The sequence below is a fragment of the Epinephelus moara genome, chromosome 24, assembly GCF_006386435.1.
Source record: "Epinephelus moara isolate mb chromosome 24, YSFRI_EMoa_1.0, whole genome shotgun sequence".
In the NCBI taxonomy this organism is placed as follows: domain Eukaryota; kingdom Metazoa; phylum Chordata; class Actinopteri; order Perciformes; family Serranidae; genus Epinephelus; species Epinephelus moara.
The window spans coordinates 13486444-13507659 of NC_065529.1; the positions used below are offsets into that span (position 1 = coordinate 13486444).

General features: G+C 40.8%; 1 protein-coding gene across 1 annotated transcript in view; it reads left to right on the forward strand.

Moving 5' to 3' along the window:
- Nucleotides 1-4280: 4280 nt before the first annotated feature.
- The window catches only part of wnt4 (wingless-type MMTV integration site family, member 4), a 29377-nt gene continuing 12441 nt past the window's right edge, over nucleotides 4281-21216 (forward strand). Inside the window, exon 1 of the mRNA XM_050038933.1 lies at nucleotides 4281-4949. Within this exon, the coding sequence (XP_049894890.1) occupies nucleotides 4750-4949 (200 nt within the window). The 5' untranslated portion in view covers nucleotides 4281-4749. The remainder of the gene's footprint in view (nucleotides 4950-21216) is intronic.

Genomic DNA, 21216 nt, shown 5'->3' on the forward strand with positions numbered 1-21216 from the left:
CATTTTACAGAATATTGAGGATTGCTATGGATCAAATTTGCCTTCTCTATTTAAGGTTTATGAGACAGTTTAAATTTGCCGCACAACATTTAAATGCAAGAAGTGATATCTTTATATGACATATAATAATAAAATAATGCAACTGATTCCACAGCATGAACACATTTTACTTGCATGCAGGACTTTTGATTGTGTGGCATAGCTACTTTTACTGAGGACGTGAATACTTCTTCCACTAATCAACTGTTAGTTGAACTGCCATACAAGCAACCGTATTATTTGAAAACGCTTTACACAGTGGGCACACTCTCTCCGTTGCACTTCATTTCACTTTGGTTTGGCTGCTGCTGATTCATGTTGTGCACATGTTGTATCCATTAACAAGCCATTTAGTTTGGTTTCGACATTGCAGCTCTCATATGAGTCTGTTGCAACTCAATTTATTGTAGGATTTTCTTTAATCGAGTACTTTTCTTTTTTTATTTCTTCTCTAGGGAAAGCTTGAATGTAGATGTCTTACAACAATATTACCAGTCTCACATTTTCCTACATTTCTCACTCACAAACAAGGATTTGTCAACCATAGCTGTATAAGATGGTGGTGTGATAACGAGGCAGGTTACATTTCAGTCATGTAAGAGCATTCAGTGAATTGTTGATATCCTGCTGATCATCAACAGGCTCCTTTGCTCACTTCCCCCCTCTGTTGGCCAATCAGCAGCAGAGCTGATGCAGGTGACCCTTTGAGAAACTCTCTGGATGCACTCAGGGATGTTGTCCACTTCATTTGGTTTCACCTCTGGATGCCGAAGCCTTCACAGAGGCAGACTGCGCGGCGGCAGCTCTCAGTCTCACTCCGTAATGCGTGGTGAGCTTTACACACTCCCCTGAGCTCGGTGCAGGTGCCATCTGTCTCATTGTGAAGCAGAAATGGGTTCAGTGGGAGCAGGAGTTTGGAAGGAACTGTCAGCCCAGAATGTAGGTCAGCAGGTTCCCACACCAGCTCCGCTCTGCTGTCCAGAAGCTTCGGCTCTGCGGCTTTTTCTGAAGAACCTGCAGACTTTCCGCTCAGATGAGGAGAAAACTTTAGAGCCCCTTGTCAGTTGGTGTTTTCGCTGTTTAGTTGATACTCTGTATTTGGGCTCATATTCAACTTTTTTTCCAACGCTGAATTCATTTAGTTTGGCTGCTGCAGCAAAATCTCCCCACAGGGAAAAATACACATTTATCTTATCTTTAAGTATCCAAAATCAGACAGATGACTTGTCTTACTCAATACTACAGTGTTTGTGTGTGTGTGTGTGTGTGTGTGTGTGTGCGCGTGCGTGCGTGTCTGGCAGCCAGGAGCCACACTGCACACAGCTGGTGGCGCGGCTGCAGCGTCTCGTCCCAGCAGGGTGTATTCTTAGCTCCCTAAAACCCAATAAGTGAAATGAGATTAGACGACACACACACACACACACACACGCACACACACACACAACCCAAACCTCAACCTCAACCGCCACCACCACCCACACATGAACACACATACAAGCTTAAGACTCATGTGTGAAGAGCGGCTGCTGCTCAAGTCTCCTGTGTATGTTATTTCTTGTTCTTTCCACATCTGCAGGTCAGGGCTGAAACAGCTCTGATGTCACATGTTAACATACGTGTTGATGGTCTCAAACCACTTCACATCAAATGTTCCTGTCATATTTCTCCCCTATAGCTTTATGGTTGGAAAAGTCATCTTATATGGCTACATCATTCCATTTAGATTTCGTATGCATTGTTTAATACATATTTCATCCAAACATCAGCCCATAGTTGTTGTGTTTGGTAACTCCTCTCTGATAGAATTCACTATAATTTGGGTTTGAACAAAGCGTAATTGGTATCAATAGCACCACCAGACTCATGGGAGTAATTAATTTGCGCCTTATTTACTGATTTATTTGCAATCATGCAAACATTTTCATAGGTTTTATTATGTTTTTATTATAATGTATAGCTCCTTGCTGTGCATCTATGCACTAAACAGCTCTTATACTGCGATTACTGAATATTGTATATACCTAATATCTCATTTTATCTATGATATAATATTTTATAATCTATATTACATTATACCAGTAGTTCTCAACCACCAGGGCCCGTGAGGGAGTTCCAGGGGGTCCCCAGAGAAATGGGTAATAGTTCATTTTCACTATTTAACTTGCTGTAAAAGTGAATACAATGTGAGTAAGAGCCCTAATAGTGACTATTGTGATCATAGGTTTCACTTCCTCCACAGTTATCTCCTCAACTGTAGTTAACAACTATAGAATTCTGGTTTTAATCAGATCTAACAACCCAAATCTTTTCAGATGGAGTTACCTGTCACGAAATCTTATCAAATGGAGATCAGACCTAATGTGGTCCTTGACACAAAAAAGGTGGACAACCACTGCATTATACTATATTATACTATATAATTACATTATACACTATATTCTATTATTTCTATATTGATTGAGACATAGATATATATCATCAGTTGCCATATATTCTTCTCTGTTGCATGTTTTCAAGGTACTTTGTTTTATATTATAATATAATACTCTTACACTGACGCTGGCTATTGGCTGCTACCTTGGCCAGGTCTCTCTTGTGAAATGTTCAATCTCGATGGGACTTCTTGGTTAAATAAGGGTTAAATTAAAAAAAAAATGTAATATTACATTATATATACAATATAACTTGGCTGGTGTAATATAATAAAATATCTTCAGCAATTCTTTATTGTGCTACACTACAGTTTTTAAATTTCAATTCTTTTTTTTAATTCAAATTATTTTTATTTTTATTAATCTCTTACTTTCTCTCTATTTATTTATTCCTCTCTGTCTTTGATCTTTGTGCTTCAACACCAACGTTCCTCTGGAGATCAATAAAGGATTTTCTTTCCTCTTGTCAGATGTATGTATTATATTCATTGGATTCATACTAATATAAGCAGAGGGAAAAAAACACATATATATGTATGTACAGTACATATATATGTGTTTTATATACACAGGCATACTTATACACAAATCTAAGGCAAATCATAGCTGGTCTTTTGGTGCTTTTGTAATACTCAGTTTCCCTCCTGGAATGAATAAAGATTGATCTCGTCTTGTCTTCTCTCTGTATATTTATATGTATGTACATGTCTCAGGTACAGGATTTCTTTTACTCTGAATGTTGAGCATCTTGGGCACTAAATGTCCTGCGGCTTGAATAAAGGTCTGTTGTCTTAAATGAACTTCTCAGACTCTGTCTTGTTCTTCAAATATACCCTCAAAGGTATAAAAGCACATAACAGCTCATCTTCATTGTGTTTTATCATTTCATAATGATGCTTTTACTGAGTGCCCTGTTTCTCATGGCTGCAACATGTTCAATAGAAGTACATGTTTGTGCATCTTTTTATACACCTTTACCCATAATTCAGTCTGACATATTTGGTATATTTGGAAACTTTGGGATTCTCACTGGTGTTAAAAATAAAGTCCTGTGGGTTAGAAAAAGTCATTTGCAGTGATGGACGAGAGGCAGTGTGGATTCCTGTACAATAAATAAAGTACATGTGTATTTCTCTCGTGTATTTTTTTGTTATGTAAATAAAATATCAGTTTTCAGTCCTCCACCTCGCTCTTCTTCTTCTCCGCCAGGATCAGGTGAGTCATATAAAGTGCTTGGTTGTATTAGCCTCCATGAGGCCAGCGAGGCTGCCTCACCTTATTATCCTCCTACAACGTTTTCATCAATCAATAGTGTGTAGCTGACATTTGTCATATTATTGGGGATTTGCTGGTTTCAAATGCAGACATTTTGCAGCCAAGCTTTAAATAGCCCGTTGACCGCAGAATATTTGGTTGAGTGTGTGACAGGGAGAGTGAGGTGCTGCCAAGAAGTGTGTGCGGTTTGAGGAGTGTGTGTGTGTGTATATGTGTGTGTGTGTGTGTGTGTGTGTGTGTGTGAGTGGAAGAGAGCGTGTTTATGTGTGTGTTGGAGAGGAGTGGGGGTGGCTGGGGAGGGCATTAGTGAATGGCTGTGCTATTGCATCCTCCCAGGAGACCTCTAAAACACACACATTGTCCCCGTACACACGTACACACACACACACACACACACACACACACACACACACACACACACACACACAGTACCTTAGCAGCGCACTAAACCCGCCTCCTTCATCCCCAAAAAAACTCCCATCTCGCTGCCATACCTCTATATCCTCGCACCGCCCCTTCACTAAAGTCAGCACACACACTCTCCTCTGCCAGACGCACCGAGAGACGGTGGTGTGTGAACAGGGGCCGTGCGTATTTACGCTCAGAGTGTGTGCATGTGTCCGGGGAGAGTTGGAGAGCCCGTGGCGCGCTGACACGAGAACCCCGCGTGTCTGAGAGTAGGACCCGGCACCGGGTGATCAGCTTCCAGAGAGGAGGAAGAACTGTCTGAGAGCTCCTTCATATTTTTGGGCGTTTATTGACTGCTTATCCACGCGCTGTCCCGGCTGGCGTTGACGCGCAGCTGAGAGTGAAAGCAAACAAGTTGATTAAGAAGAAGGGTCCGATTCAGCTCGAGCGGCCCCAGAGTTTTGATCGTATTTTTAGCATCCTTCTCTTCCCCCTCTCCCCGTCCCTTCTGAGCGCGGAGTGGCAGAGGGAGGGACGGGAGAACCGGGCGGACGGACCGTGAAGCTGCGCGCTTCCCCGGTGGGTGATCCACTGGATGCGGGACGATGGATTAACAGCCCTCCACGGACCCTGCCGCTGCCTCTTTTTCACCGCCTACCCCCTGTCCACCTCGGGATTATTTCAGCTCTCACCGACCTCCCCGAACCTCCCTCTCGAGATGACCGAGGAATATGTTTTGCGGTGCGTCCTGATGCTCTGCTGCGCGCTCCTCTCGGCCAACGCGAGTAACTGGCTGTAAGTTGGACTCCTCGTTTCTACTCTTGATCTTAGAAAGCGGACCACATCTCTCACTCTTCATCACCTCCGCTGTTATCATTCACCTGCCCTCCTTCTGTTCCTCCTCATCTTCACATGTTCACTCTTCTGTCCTCTTTCCCTCCGGCTCAGTGGCCGCTCAGGTTAATTGTTAACCATCAGACACACACGCGCACGCTCTCTCTCCCACTCTGGCCCAGACTTAATAACTTACCAACACCGCTACATCCCCCCGCAAAGACCTTTACAAAAAAAAAAAAAACTCACCCACAAGTGAAAAAGCACATGTTCTTCTTGGAAAGTTGCAGCTTTTCCATATAGGTGAAATTTCATATTCTTAATTGAAACATTTTTTACATGTGAAAAATAAGTTTTATGTGTGAAACTAAAGGATTTAAGGGCAGGTGGAAATGTGACAGTAATGTGCATGTGCAGCCTGGAAGTAAAAAAGTTTATAAAGTTGGTGTCAGGTGGGATTTTTAATGGTATCCTCTGCATCCATCTGTTTGCCCTGATAACCCTCAACCACAGGCATAGATTTCGTAGGGGACACATAGGAGACATGTCCCCCTCAATATCCAGAGCATGAGCCCCCTCTCCAATAAAAACATGACAGTAGCTGAGGACTTTTATTTTGATAAAATAAAAGATATTTCTACCACAAATTGATGCATGCAAGGCACAAATTAGTACAGAAACAAGAAGTGTTTGATGCTCGAAATTCCCTGGTCGAGGACCCCCAAACCTCCCTTTCATATGCGTACCCCCAATGTTGAAATGACCTCTACTCCCTTGCCTCAGCTAATTTGCTCAGTATCAGAAGATTTTTGGAAATGATGCTGTCAGGACCTTGTAGAAACAGTTCAGTTTTTTAAAAGTGCAGCCTGTAAAACTTAATGTGCTAATTTCCTTGTAAATGGTGAGAGCAAATTGTGAAACTGAGCAATTGTTGACTTTGGAAACGCTTTAAGGAACTGTGAGACCAATTAAACCTCTGACCTGCAGTCTTTTTCTCATTGGTGAAATAATGTGACAAAAAAGAGGCACATAAACATAAGCCTATGTTCTTAAAAACACTTTTTTTCATAGTCCCAAGTTTGTATTTTGTCATTACTAACAGCCTATTGTATGTCAAGAGAAAGACAGATGCTGATACTGTTAATATTAAACAGCTGTGGGACCGTCTCAGCTGAATAAACAATACAAAAAAAAAGAGTATTCAATTATAAAATCAAAAGACATAAATATCCCAGCAAATAATTTGAGCCTGAACACCACATGGATATTACAGAGATACTAAAATACTTAAAATATCTCAATAAATAAAGTAGAGTGAGACCAATGTTAGTTTACCATTGAATCCTGCAGGCAGACACCGAGTGTGTGAATGTAATAGTAGAAATATAGGGATATCTCAAGAGATAAGGGAATCTGAAAAGTGCAACAAGGTCATTACTCATGCTGGCCCATGTAGGGATATTTTATGGTTCATTCATGTATTTGATGCGGGGGCTGTAAAGCAGTCACACTGCAGGGGCTCTAACACACAGTGTGACTCTGTAGTTGAAGTGCGCAGTGCCACCTCTTCCTGAGGCCGGTCGGTTGGGTCGCATGTGTGTGCCTGCTCTCCCGGCAGCCTGTGGGAGGTGGTTAGGTGGGTTTCTGCATTCCTCCGCAGGCTCCGCTCCATTTTCTGCTGCCATTCATTCCTCGTAGCTTCTGCAAATTTACAAGCAGCGCTCATCATTTAGGGAGGACCTTCCTGTTCTCTCCGTAGAATCGAGGCTCAGGTGGTAAGAATTACATCTGACGTTATTATTATTCGACACAGTTCCTTGCTCTTATCATCCTCCTATAGGGCTTAAATGTGGCTGCTGAGCCAGATAGTTTCTGTTCATTGACTTTCGTATTTGTCTTTTTATTTCACTTCATTTCTTTGCATTAACACTTTTGCAAGATTTATAAAAAGATCACAAGAGCCATGTGTGTTTACATTAGTCTGCGCTGCGGACGGCCTAACTGATATCCCTGACCGATTCATCAGAAACAGCACCGTCTACCATGAACTCTGTCACTGAGTGCAAGGTAATTGTGCTGTTTGGGGCTGAAGGTGTGGTGACAGCAGCACAGAGCAGGCATGTACAGGCAGGCTACCGAGCTGCCAGTCTGCTCACACTGTTGAGGAAAATGTGTGTGGGGCTGGTTGGACTGTATCTCAGTCCTCAACACCTCAACTAACTCACAAGCTTCAGCTTAACCTCCACACAGCAGCAGGTACATGCAGGGTCAAAGGATGGGGAGCAATAAGGAGAGAGATTATCAGGCTGTAGAGCATGCAACAAGCCTGCTGTATATAGAGAGCAGTTTACCAGACTGTTCATTACAGTTAGTCAAATGAACATCCCTCTGTATCTCTGCTGTTTGTTTGCCGTCATCTCTCTCATGTCATTTGTACTGTCAACCATTCACCATAGCTGCGCAGTTGTTGGATCAGCTGGTCATGTTACTGATGTCACAGTCAGGGTGACAGGTCAGAATGTTGCACACTATTACAGCTTTGATCATGTAAACGGCATACTCTGATATTTCAAATTAGGCCTTATTCAGAATAAAGCTTTTTCTGATTAAAGGCCCAGTGTATTGGATTAAGGAGGATATATTGGCAGAAATGGAATATAATATTCATAGCTATGTTTTCATTAGTTTAAAATCACCAAAAAATAAGAATCATTGTGATTTTCAATACCTCAGAATGAGCCGTTAATATCTACATACATACATATATACTTCCTCCACAGAGTACACCGTGTTGTTTCTTCAGTAGCCCAGAACGGACGAACCAAAAACTGACTCCAGATCAGGTCATTCACATTTTTGCCTTGGCAGCCATAATTCCTTGACACACTTGGAGCACAGAAGAAGTTACAGTTGGTTGCAATCTGCAACCTCACCACTAGATGGTACTATATCGTACAAACTAGACCTTTAAGATGTGAGCTATGTCAATATTATTTGGGTTTTAGGAGCATTCTGTGGACATGTCTACAGTGCATTCGGAGTATGCATATCAATTGGGGTTTTTACCGCAGTTTGTGAACTTTTGCCCGTTTACAGTCAGCTTTGTGTCTTGTCATGGATATGTTGTGCAACCCAACAGTCTGAAGGCTGGTGAAGAGATACATGCCCCAAAAAAAGCTCACATCAGAAGGAGAAACACACCTACTTTAAGAATAGTAAAAGACATGGATATTAGCAGGTTTTTAGATATACGCAAATATCATGACGTCGAGCTTTTCAAGAAGATGGTTGGAGGAATGAAAGAGGGAGGCTGTGGTTCCACAGTCGAACAAGTCCGCCACTTTTTTCACATTTTAACGTGATAAATGACATGGTAGGGTACGTCAATCAGAGTATGCACGGCTGCATGAAAACGAGAATATTACTAGAATATTGATTTTCATGCCATGTAAACAGCTTAAGGTAGATATTGTCTTTTTCGAAATGAGGGCAAACACAAAAATATTTTGTGCATGTAAACGTAGTCACAGTGGAGAATTGTTTATTACACTAGTCCAGATTTCTATCATATGTGCTTATTAATGTGCAAGAATTTTATTATAAATACAAAATATATTATTACATAGTTAGGTGAAAAGTTGTGTCTTAACTCATGTTGCTAAATCAAGTTTCAGACCATCAAAGTAAAATTCGTCTGGTTTCATGATTGTTTGTGAAGAAAAATAATACAAATAATATTAAAAACTTAAAAATCTGTATCATTTTACTGATGAGTTAGCATCAGAGTTATTGACATTTTTCACTGTAGACACATCGAGCTGTTGCTATGACAACAGATTTGGTGGTGGATGATATCTGATGTCTGTTGTGGATGTGGTGCTGTTCGGACAATTGACCTCAGAAATGTGGATGTGGGTTCCTGACTTTGAGAAATGCAGAGTAAGCCATGTGATCCAATCAGGACCAGGACTTTTGACTATAATTTACTATAAGCAGCAACAGCAACCAGAAGGTACCATGCGGAAATGGAACAAATGAAACAAGGTTTGGGCTGATCTCCAGTGATACTGAACTTTCACGCAGTTGGACAACTCTCAAAATACAGATTTAGAAATAAATGCCTTCTGTTGTAAAGTTGTGGTCTCCAAACCCAAGCAGAGATGATGACATCACTGTGACATCATTAGGGATTATTCTCTCAGACTTGACAAAGCCCCTCCAGAGCCATGGAAGAAATCATACAGCTGTTTTCTCAGGCTGAGTAGCTCTCCTAATGACCAGCAAACTAATCCTCATGTGTGAAAGTGGTGAAGTGCCCCTTTATGTGAGGTATAACAGTTCAGTCTGGTTGTTTTGTTGGGTCGTTGGTTTGTCCTGCAACTTGGGTCAGTGATAACTTTAGGATAAAGTAGATTTCATTTTGTAAGCAAAATTAACAGATACTTAATTTTATATTAAAACCAGCAAGTGCTTGAACGATTGTGAATGTACATAAAACACTGTCTTAGAGATGTATTCAGCAGTTGCAGTCTTCAGAAATCTTTGCTTAAAATTGTTACCTTCAATTAATCCTGCCAAAAATCAACCAGCTCTAGCTTCTCAAGTATGAATTTTTTCCCTCCTCTTTAAACTGACTGCCTTCAGGGTTTTGGACTGTTGATAAAATAAACAATGTTTCTTGGCTCTAAGAAACTATGACAGGCATTTTCTCTATTTTCTGATTTTCATTCATCAGATCATCAATTTGATATTCAGAAAACACTTTGAAGATGAATCCATAATGAACATAATTGCTAGTTGCAGCCTGTGTTGGAGATATGTGGCAGATTGTTATTGTTTCTTAGATGAAACATTTCATAACACCTCTCAGCTGTTTGTACGTCACACCAAACCGCAGCCTGTTTGTTTACCTCACCTGTAGCTCTGCCTGTGCCTGTCACCTTTAGCCCGTGAGCCAGGATGCGATCACTTTGCCAAATCTCTGTGGTTGCTGAGTCATGTTTAGTGTCCTACTGCCGAATAGGGATTTGAATGCTACTTTTCATTAATTTATCCGTCATCACCCTCCTCCTCCTCCTCCTCCTCCTTGTCCTCCTCTTCCTCCTCCTGCCCAGCTCCGACTGGTTCTGCTGCACCTGCACGCTGCTCCAGGGCTGCTGTGTGTGTGTGTGTGTGTGTGTGTGTTTCTGTGTGTATGATTTTTTAAAAATTTATTCAGCATGTAAACTGGCATCTTCCCCAACGGTGGCACATACTCAGTAATTACAACACTGACCGCAGAAGAATGGTAGACACCTAACAGTGCACCATGCATGCTCCAACTCACACACAGATGCATGCACAGCTGAACACAGTGTTAGAGAAAAAGCAGGAAAGTTGTGTGTGTGTGTGTGTGTGTGTGTGTGTGTGTGTGTGTGTGTGTGTGTGTGTGTGTGCATGAGCATGTGGGTTTTGAAATCAAATAATCTAGGAATGTACTGGCTAGTGAGAAATTAAATGAATGAAAGCAAGAGGACTCACAGAGGGCTTCACTTCAGTCTACAGGAGAACTTCACTTGTTTTAACCCTCTCTGCTACTTCATACATTTAAGGAGTTTTATAATAGAGGTGTTGGCTAAATGTAAGAGATTCGGTTCTGTAGTGATGACCAGCAACCCAGATACTGTAATAGATGTGACAGCTGTTGTGACACTTTATAGTTTGCAATGTTAGTAAGCTCCAACAGTTTAAAATTTACTCAGTACAGTTAACTCCATAATCTGTGTCCAGTCTTCTGAACTGCTCTGTTAAATTTGGTTGTGCATTTACAATGGTCAGCATTGTCACTATGATAGGTTTTGAAATTTGTCTGCTTTGTGCTGCAGGAGAAGGGCCCACTTGGTTTGATGTTGTGCAAAGCGGCTTAACCACAGCTGTCATTATAACACGTTTTGGCAAATTTAAAAGTAGCCTAAGCATCACAGCGTTAAATCCAACTCAAATTGCATCAATATAAGCAACATGACAATGTGATTAATATAATAATATGTTTATAAACAGACTAAAGGAGCAACTAGTGTCTGACAGACTTCATTTCAGTAGAAGTAGGAGGTTTGCTGTTTGTTTACCAGAAAGTTCATGTGTTTTTTGGGGTGATGAGAGGAAACATGGCAGAGTTAGTCTCTCAAGAAAACTAAAACTGTGCTAATATGACAACATTTTGAATTTGAAGCCAATGTAAGAGTCGTCCTAACTGGCTGCAAACGCTGTTCTGAGCTGAACTTTCGTCGGGCTGTGTTTCTATTTATATCTGTTGCTCGCTTTGAAAGCACCGCAATGGACAATGAACGGCTGATACGTGAAGTTAAAATGAGGAATAATCTACACAGTATCTTCTTATTTCACCACAAAAACCTAAATAGTATCTGCCAGGAGGCAGATTACCACGGAGCTAAAACTTTCTAGTGAGATAATAGATCATTGCTAAAAACAAGCTAGGCTAATTGTTACTTGCTGTTGGCTATATTGTATGCAATTTCCTGTAATCACAATATAAATCTTGCGTTTTCTGTTTTAAAATTTAACTTTACAAATGTAAGAAGATGGCAAGTAGGCTACTCAGCCGTCTTACAAGTGGTTACATCACCAGTCTGATCTAGAGCGCACAGCTGATAGCTCTGTGGTTTGTGCACATGATGTAACAGAAGTGGATATTCAATGGGCTCAGTGTGGACAGAGAGCTCCAGTGTTTTGTGATGCTGTGCGATAGTCAGACACTCGTTTTCTGATTGGACAAAGTGTCATTATATTCCACTCAGTAGTGGCTACTGAGTCAAGTGGGACACCTGGTAAAATTTGGTATACCAGTCCAGTCCAGTGTTTGGCTTAATGTCAAACCAGTTTGAATCTTTTCACCCAAGCCCAACTCCAGCAGGGTGGCTCACATGTTTGTGTTACGGTGCTGGGAAAGATCATGGTTTGGGCTTAAATGGGTACTTTAGATTAGACCAACAATATGGTGTGGGTTACGGTTAGTACTTTGTTAAGGTTAGGGAACGATCATGGTCATGGTTAAAGAGATGTTTTGTTGAGCCATCCATCTTGACTTCCTCCCTCTGTAGACTTTGTTGCTCCACCATAATGTCACCTGACTTCCTCCATTGATCTATTATATTGTCATTGTGAGCATATTAACTTGCTATCATTAGCATTTAGCTCAAAACTGTGTACAGTTCAGAGTAGAGTTGTAAACTCTTACAGGGTTCTGAGAGCTTTCCTCAGAGGATGCTTGTCAACGGGACATGCAAAGTTTCAGATACGAATCCAGCAGCCCATTAGAGCAGGCGGTGATTCTATTTAGTTAAATTCACTTTTATGAACATTTTAAAGCATCTTCCGTGCATTATAGCGCGCAATTTTATTTGTCATCACAATGATCCATACAATAACCATCTGCAGGTTCAAAGGGTTTACCACCAAAGTGCCATAAATAAAATGAAGCAGAATTATGAGTGCATTCCATTTTTTTCATGTTGAATTTGTGCTGTGAAATTTTCCATGTTTCAGTCAGTTAGATTTGACTGTTTTACATGCAACACACATGTGTTGACAATCTGGAAGTGCCATTTCTGCTGCTCAATATTTGCGTTGCAATGTAAACTTGATTCTGGTAATGATCCACGAATAAATTAGGATTTTTAAAATGACACTCTTTGGTATCTGGGAACACCCCTGTCAACTTTAACCCCAACAATCTTCATCTCACATCATGTTGCCCATCACAGCCACACATCTGTTGTATTGTAATTACAAATGTGGAGTCCCAGGCCACATTTTGGCCAGACTCGTTAAATAGATGACACGTGGATGGCAGGAATCAACAGTCCTGAGGGAGTTATTCATGGAGTTTTATTCACTGTTTTCATTCTCCAACGCTCCAGTTGATTTACAGTACATTCCAGTAGAAACTGTAGAATAATGAATTATAATCACATAAATAATGTGCACATAAGTACAGAGATTTCTGTGGTTATTTTCCAACAGTCTGGGGCTGGTTACATAAAATGGAACCAGTGGATCTGCTGTGTGTAATTGTGGCTTGACAGTGACAACATCACTCCAGTTAGAGGCTGCAGAACAGATACACGCTGCCTCAGATGGCTGTGAAGACTCACCAGTGAGTGAAGGAAAAGTTTTCAGTATATTATACAGTATGTGATTATTACAAAGTTGGTAACATTCATTAATCTTTATTCTGCCCCACTGGCAATAATGCTATGATTGGAATAAAACATTATTTTGTCAGTGTGTGTGAAAAATGCAGAATGAAATTGAGAAAGCAAGGCAAACAAAAAGATTTGTGTGATTTTGGATAAGTTTATATGGTAATGTCACCAAATAAAGTGGACCCACTCATTCTTGGCACCAAGATTTGGACTGACAACGCCACACTGAGGTTCCAAGACACCCCACTAGCACAGTCTAGGAAATAACCTCAGTGTGCCCTAGCTGACACCAAAATTGAGCTTTCTACCAAATTACTCAGTCAGATGTGCCCTTGTTTCTGATAACGCATTCTGACCAATTGCAGTGTCGCCGATGCATAACACCCACTGTCTGGTTTGCCCCAACGTTAACAATAGTAGCTGTGTCAGCACTGTTACCACTGTTAGCACTGTTTATTAAGTTAGCACCTTTGTTAGTCGCCCACTCAGCCACCTCCATGTTGACAATCAGACCCTTTAAAGAGTATTAAAAAAATCCTAAACACTGACTTAAGAAAAAGTAACCATAGTGGTTGTGAATCATTTCTCTCACCACAGATGTGGCAAAAACAAAGGTTTCATCTGGCATCTGTCTAAAGAAAAGACAAAAACCAGAGTGACCTTGCTCAATTTCATTTATTTGTTTAGTTAAACTGTCATGAATCAGCTCAGGAGAAAGGATTAGAATGCTCATTTATTTACTCAAGAAAGGACATCCCCTTTAAAACCTAGAAAGAGTTGAGTGTTTGCTTTGAAACACTTCACAGTAGGGAACAGTGTGTTCAAGTCTGAATGCCATTTGCTACTGTAAACATGAACCAGCAGATACGGCAGCAAAGCAACCAGAATATGGAAACACATGTACGGAAGTTCATATTATTACTAAATGTTCTGGGTTAGGCAGAATAAATATCATTTTCTCTCTAAACTGCCAAATACACTCCACATCTACAGTAGCATCACGGTGTTACACATATCACTGATAACTCACTAACAGCATGCCACAGATATCTTTCTATACACTGTAGGATTAGAAGCACACACACTGCTCTCTCTTTCTGTGTCTCCTTCCTCGACATCTCTCTTTGTCTCTCTGTTTCTTTGTGTTTGCGTTAGTGTGTGTGTGTATGAAGTGCGTGAATATACATGCATATGTCCCGCAGAACCATGGTGAGGTGCTAAAGAGATGGCAGCTGATGGGTAACCAGAGAAAGCAGAGACCTTGGCATTGCGGTACACACTGGCGCCTCACACTTCTTTCACACACACACAGACACACACATGAATGTGGTAAAGCTGTGGCATGTTATTTCGAGCCCTCTTGTCACCAGAGTGTGTACAATTATCGTGACACACTTGGAGCCATTGGGAATTGCTTATGTTGACCAGATTACCACCAGGACAGCTTGGGCTGACGAGGAAACACCTCGGCCGCTGAAAGACAAGAGACAGTTCTGGCAGATCAGCTGTGAGGTGCACAGGGCTTTTAGGAGGTGTAACATACCCTCTGACGGCCATGTTGGAGGGCTTATGCCTCTGGGCAACAATGCCTGGTAACAGTTTGTTACATTTCTGGATTTATATTTTTGTAATGTTTTTATCCTTTTTTAAGCACTCAATCACTTTTGTTGTTCTATGTACCTTGCCTCTGGCTCTTGAGCTGCTGTAACATGTGAACCTCCCTGGTGTGGGATGAATTCTCATCTCATCTCATCTCATCTCATCTCATCTCATCTCATCTCATCTCATCTCATCTCATCTCAAGATGTCTTGATCATATGCATATACATGTTGCTGTAAAACTGTTTTTACTTTGAGGCGTGGGACTTCCTTGACACTTGAAGGAGAGACAGACATGAGGTAAAGATACTGCTGAGGTTAAAGGGGCAGGTGCGTGCAGGTGTTCTAAAAACAACTGGAAGGTAGTGATTGTAGTTTTGCACGCTCACCAACACATTCAGCAGTAGCAGTGACTGTGATACACAGCTCATGTAGGCAATTTAAGCTGCGTTTCCACCAAACACTTTATGTTTAGTACCCTTACAACTGTAACTCATACAGATACGTACATAAAATTTAGATCCATTTTGCTTTCCACCAATGACAATTCAGACCAAAGCATTGCGAGGAGAAACCATTTTAGAGCGCAGCAGCGAAAAGTTGCAGCGGGGTGAACTGGCCAGTCTGAGCTTGGCTCAAGCTGGCTGATGGTGGCACCTGCAACTCAGCTGGTCAAATCGCCGACAGGTGGTTTTAGAACATAAAGCAAATCACCTGTTTAAACAGCCAATTGGCTTATAGTGAGGTCTGCTGGTCAAAAGTCAAAATGACCACACGGTGTGTTTGCAGGTGCTACGTCCCTGCCAAGCCCTTTCTTTCCATCCTAATGGTGTGTTGATGAAGAACGGTGGGTCGCTGCTGCTGCTCGCTGTATGTGCTTATTGGTCTGAACTGGGATTTATATGTAGGCAGGGTTGTTTACCGATGGTAATAACCATCTCACTGCTCCATCCAGCTCTCGCTGTATTTCCTCTGCACCTTAGTGATTGTGCATGGAACTGGTTGCAGGTCATTTTCAGAACAAAAAAGAACAGGCCACATTGACAATTAAGGGGATGTTGATTGATTCATATTGTCAACTCATGCAAGAAAACATGCAAGAAAACACTCCACCTAAAAGTTGCTGGTTGGCAGCCTTTGAGGGGCACAGTGAATTTAATTAGTTTTTCTGAGTATATAGCTGCCAGCTGTCAACTAGAAAAGATGAAAAGGCAGCAATACATCCTTTGTGTGTGTGTAAAGCTGGTGTTGAGCCTTGTCGAAGACAAATTTCTGTTGCCTTTTGGTTTCAGACAATAAAGTTTCTATGCTATTCTATTCTATTCTATTCTATTCTATTCTATTCATTGAGTCCTTGTAGAGCAAGTGTTGATTCTCTATAGACCAGTTAACAGATTGCAGTGTTTCTAGCTCTAGCTCCTGCAGTGTGCTAGGTACCTCAACAAAGCGTACCAAAAATACAGAACAGTTCTGTTGGTGCCATCCTCAGCTTTTGACAATGGAGACTCAAAAATAACTGCTGAATATGTGTAATGAACGGAACTGAACTGAACCAGAGTGCTTAGTGGAAACAGGGCTTACACTTTAAAACTGTTAGAGCCCAATCACTCTGAGTCTTTACTCAGTCAAATCTGAACACACAACAGACAAATTGTCTTTTTACCCTTTTAATTTACTCACTCTGCACACATTTCATCTTGAGCTTAAAATGAAAAGTTGAAGGAGTTTCTGTTCTGTTCAGCAGTGATAGTTAGATACCAGATAGGTGAGAACCACGCTGAAAACCTTACCTCTTACACAGAGAGTTCTTTATACATACAAACTTGTGTACAACACACAGTTTATACACGTGTGTTAACTGTGTAAATAGTTGGCAGGGGTGTAAATGGTGCATGTCAAAACCTGCCCGCTGCACATGAATGATTTCAGTTTTACAAGCAAGCTTATCTCCTTATCTATCAGAACTGAATGTGAAAATAAAAACAACCATAAATTCATTTTTGACACTGTAGAAAAACATATCAATAACGCAATCACATTCTTTCCAGCTTATCCAACACACTGACAGTGTAAGACATCAGATCATTAGTCTGAGTTATTGTAAACTTCTACAGTTTGCTCCTCTTGAGTTGAAACCTAAAATTGTCAGTTCATCCAAATTTAAAATAGTATGTTAGACTCTGTCCCTCCAAATGCTCTGCCTCTACTGAATCTTCCCCCTTTCATATTATCCATGCTCTCTCTTCAGGCAACCCTTTGACTTCAAATAGGCAATGATTAAAACAAATTCTCCGACGTATGTCCTTCCATAGATTTACAAAAACTGAAGATATATTTCTAATCTTCCATTTCTTTTAAAGTGACTTGACATCTCAATGACACTTTAAGCCAACGTTGGCCTCTCTTACCACCTTTCACCTCACGCTTTGGTTATTTCAATGTCAAAACATAGGCAGCTGTTTATAGCAATGCTCAGACTGTATACATAAACAAGTGACTAATGAAGAAGGTCGAAGTTCTAGCAAACTGAGATATTTATCTCAGGAGTCGGTGGAGATTAAAACATAGCTAACAGGTGTTAGATTGGTCAAGTGATCAAACCCCAATGGGATCATGCTGTTGTTGTGTGTCTGTTGTTGAAGTAGAAAGTTGTAGAGTGTAACTTAATAATCAACTAAATCCCAAGAAAAATGTCGGTTTGGCATATTTTGCACGCCACAGATATGTTACATTAGTACGTTATCATGTAGCCCATACATTGAAGCTTCATGTTGAAATTTCACATTTCAGCAATATTGTGATTAAATGTGTGATTAGGTTTAGGCAGAAAAATCCACTTGTTAATGGTTAAGAAAGATCATGTTTTGGCTCGAAATACCTGGTTTGGGTGCACAATCCTGGCAGGTAAAGCAGCAATGTCTCGATAAAGACTTGTGGAAGCTGATTACTGTGGAGATCCTCTAACTTCTCCTCTGGTGTCCTTATCAGAATCCTTAAATTACAGTTTTTCCAGTACTTTGGTTTATGAATAAGTACCTGAAAAGTTAATGACATGAATGCATGTTAGCATACCATTGTCAGCATTAAGCACCACTTTGCCTCGCAGAGCTGCTACTTTGCCTCTGCATGGCTGTACTCTACAATAAATGTTGGCATTCTATGTTTCTGCAAACCGTGGATATGTTACATTTGTACATTGTTATGTAGCAGGTATGCTGTGGTTAATGTGTGGTTAGGTTTAGGCACAAAAACCACTTGATCATGGTTAGGAAGTTTTGGCTTGAAATACCTGGTTTCGGGGGCACAGTCCCAGCAGGAAACACAGTGATGGATCCCTAAAGAACACCTATGTTAGGTGGCTAAAAGCCACAGTCTTTGGGTTAGGGTTAGGTTCATTTGTTGGTCTTCAACCGTGATTTGCAGCTTGGCAGCCATCTCGCCTAGGTGACATGCCATCCACCATCCCCTCCACCTCAGCTCATATCAGCTCATATACTATGTCACTGTAGAAACATGTATGAAACATACAACTGTAGCGTATCCATGTTTTGCAGAAATGTACTGAGACTCTTGTAGGAAAATTGGTTGCAATGACAAGATGCCTAAATTTTACTGTCTAGTTGTTGTCTAGTAGATAGTCATTTAACAGAAAAAGAAAATGAGAAAACGTTTCAGCTTTTCAGAAAACTAAAGAAACTCTAAATGATTAAAAACATCAAAAACTAAAAAGTAGTATAAAGAGTCCGTTTCAGGAGGCAGGTTGGGATGGTGGATGGGCCAAACAAGCACAGGACTTTCCCCAGGAGACTGGTGTTCAGAACCATGTGAAACCAAGTGAACTTTGAGTTATTTTAAGGTACGTCATCCCCATGTTTCTTTTCCTAAACATAACCTATGTCACTTTACATTAATTACACAACTTCAGTCGTAGAGCACTAATTTGTTAGATATCATATGAATAATTGTATGAAGATACATTGCTCTGTCAGGTAGGGAGAGGAACAGAAAATGCAGGAAAGCTGTTGTGTAGCAGGTTAAATAAGGCTTTTATGCAGAGATCTGACGCATATAAGATAAGTTAATATTATGCTGGTGACAGTCACTTCTAACGTTAGCTTGAGTGGGGGGCTGCTGCAGTACACTCATGCACTTAGCAGCATCTAAATGTCAGCCTTTAGATCAAACAATTGGCAAGTAACAGGTTGCTTATTTACAAACAACACAACCCTTCAATATCTGGTGATTCAATCAAATATGTATAAATGTTTGGATAAGCAATATCCAGCCACTGTGTTGGATCACTGTTCCACATGGATTGGGGGAAGACTGAAGGGACAAGGTGGCAATCAACTTTAATTTGTTATGGTATCGCAAACGTTCAGCTACATGCAAGGTCCTTAAATAATAATAAGACATGTCCATAGATCAAACAATTGTTAAACAAGATATGCATGTGCTGGTCTGGTGGTCAGCTAGCTAATGAGTTGACTTACACAAAACCTGGTCTCAGGTACACAGCACAGGACGCAGCTTCAGCCAAGTCCTGCATTTAGAAACAATCAGCTGTTCACAGCTCTTCTTTCCTAAGAGCTACAGACCGCCAGCATGGCTGCACGAGTGTTTGTTACATCACCTGAAAGACCTTCATGAACAGAAACAAGACAATAGAAAACACCACAAGGAATCACTGGACAGTTAAACAGGCTGAAGACGACGCTTGGATGAGGCTGGTATGCATGAACATTATACTGACACACACACTAATTGATTCCTAACCTTCAGGGGCCACGGCACTAACACCAGGCAGGAGGTTAATTTCATGGCTTTTATTGCCACTTTTCCCAAATGTGTGTAAAAGAGAGAGAGAGCGTGTGTGTGTGTGTGTGTGTGTGTGTGTGTGTGTGTGTGTGTGTGTGTGTGTGTGTGTGAGGGTTGTGGTGTTGGCAGAGCATGTTATTTTTAGGGGGAAATGAGCTCTAGTGGAGCCAGCAGCATATAAATACACCCAGACACACACACACACACACACACACACACACACACACACACACACACACACACCTTTAGCTGCTCACACACACACACACACACACACACACACCTTTAGCTGCTCAGTGACTGTGTTAACTGAACTCATCAGATGTTTTTCACTCTCACCTCTTTCCTCTCTGACCACTTTACTGTCTCTCTGCTTTGCTTACACTTTTCTTTCATTCTTTAAATGATTTCCTCTGTCTGTCTCCTCCCATCCTGCCTTCCTTCTTCACTTCTATTCTTTCCTCTCAAGGTCTTCCACCAACGTTTATTTAATTTGTCACTGAATACATAAGAGAATGGCTTTTGAGTATTATGACGTAAAATTAGACCTACGTAGTCCTTCAACCCACACACCCACTCATAAAAACATCCACCACCCTTAGACTCCTAAACAATCTACTGCGTGGCAGCAGTGCTTTCTTTTTTCACTTGATGGGTTTTATTCCTCTCTGAGATATCCATCATGTGGGAAAGGTTATTTTATTTTTATTTCTTTACTTTTTTTCTGTCTCATGACAAAGAATTACAGATTGCATATTACTTGGGCAAATACAGGCTCTTCCAAAGGCTTTGCATTCAGTATTTCAAAGCAAGGTTTATTTTAAGATCTTTAAGATCCACTTTAAGATTTTTGGATCACTATATTGTTAGTATTTGATGTCAATATTTTATGTGTAACATGAGATAAACAACAAGCCTTCAGTAGGTAGGTCACCATTCACATAAAACCATGGTCTGCAACCTATAAACAGACCTCTGAAATGGAACTATTCTGTGATCCTCTGGTTATTTTCAATGACAATGGTGTTGACTATGTTTTCTTTTTTCTTTTTTGAATTATTCCAACAAGTATGCACAACACCTACACAGTAGTCAGGTATGGTTAGGGGCAGACAAAGCAAGCCACTTGGTTAATGATGCAGAAGGACCAAGGTCGTGGAAAAGTTTAGGAAAAGTGACTCCTGATATGAGACAAGATGCAGCTGCAGGTGTTCAAGGCATGTGCACGTAGACCAAGAGCCTTGCAAGGAAGCTTACCCTCATAAAGGTTGTATTGTACTTAAAGGTGTTATTGTGTCCACCCCATTTATATCAGTCAGGGTCAAGCTAAATAACAACAACACCTCTCTTTATAATGTAGCCTAGTACAGCTCAGGAGCACCTTGATCCTCCAAAAAAAAATTGAATCAACACCTCTCTAAAACTGTTTCAACACTGAACGTTAAAACAACATTTCCAAGTGTTAATCACATGTTTAAAACTGATACATTGTGCGAGTCACTGGCAAACAACTTATTCTGTTGTCACGGTAGACAGATGTGTCCACATGTCAGACATATATTTTTAGGGGGTTAGAAAATAACCCTAACTCTTAAAAATATCAAAGA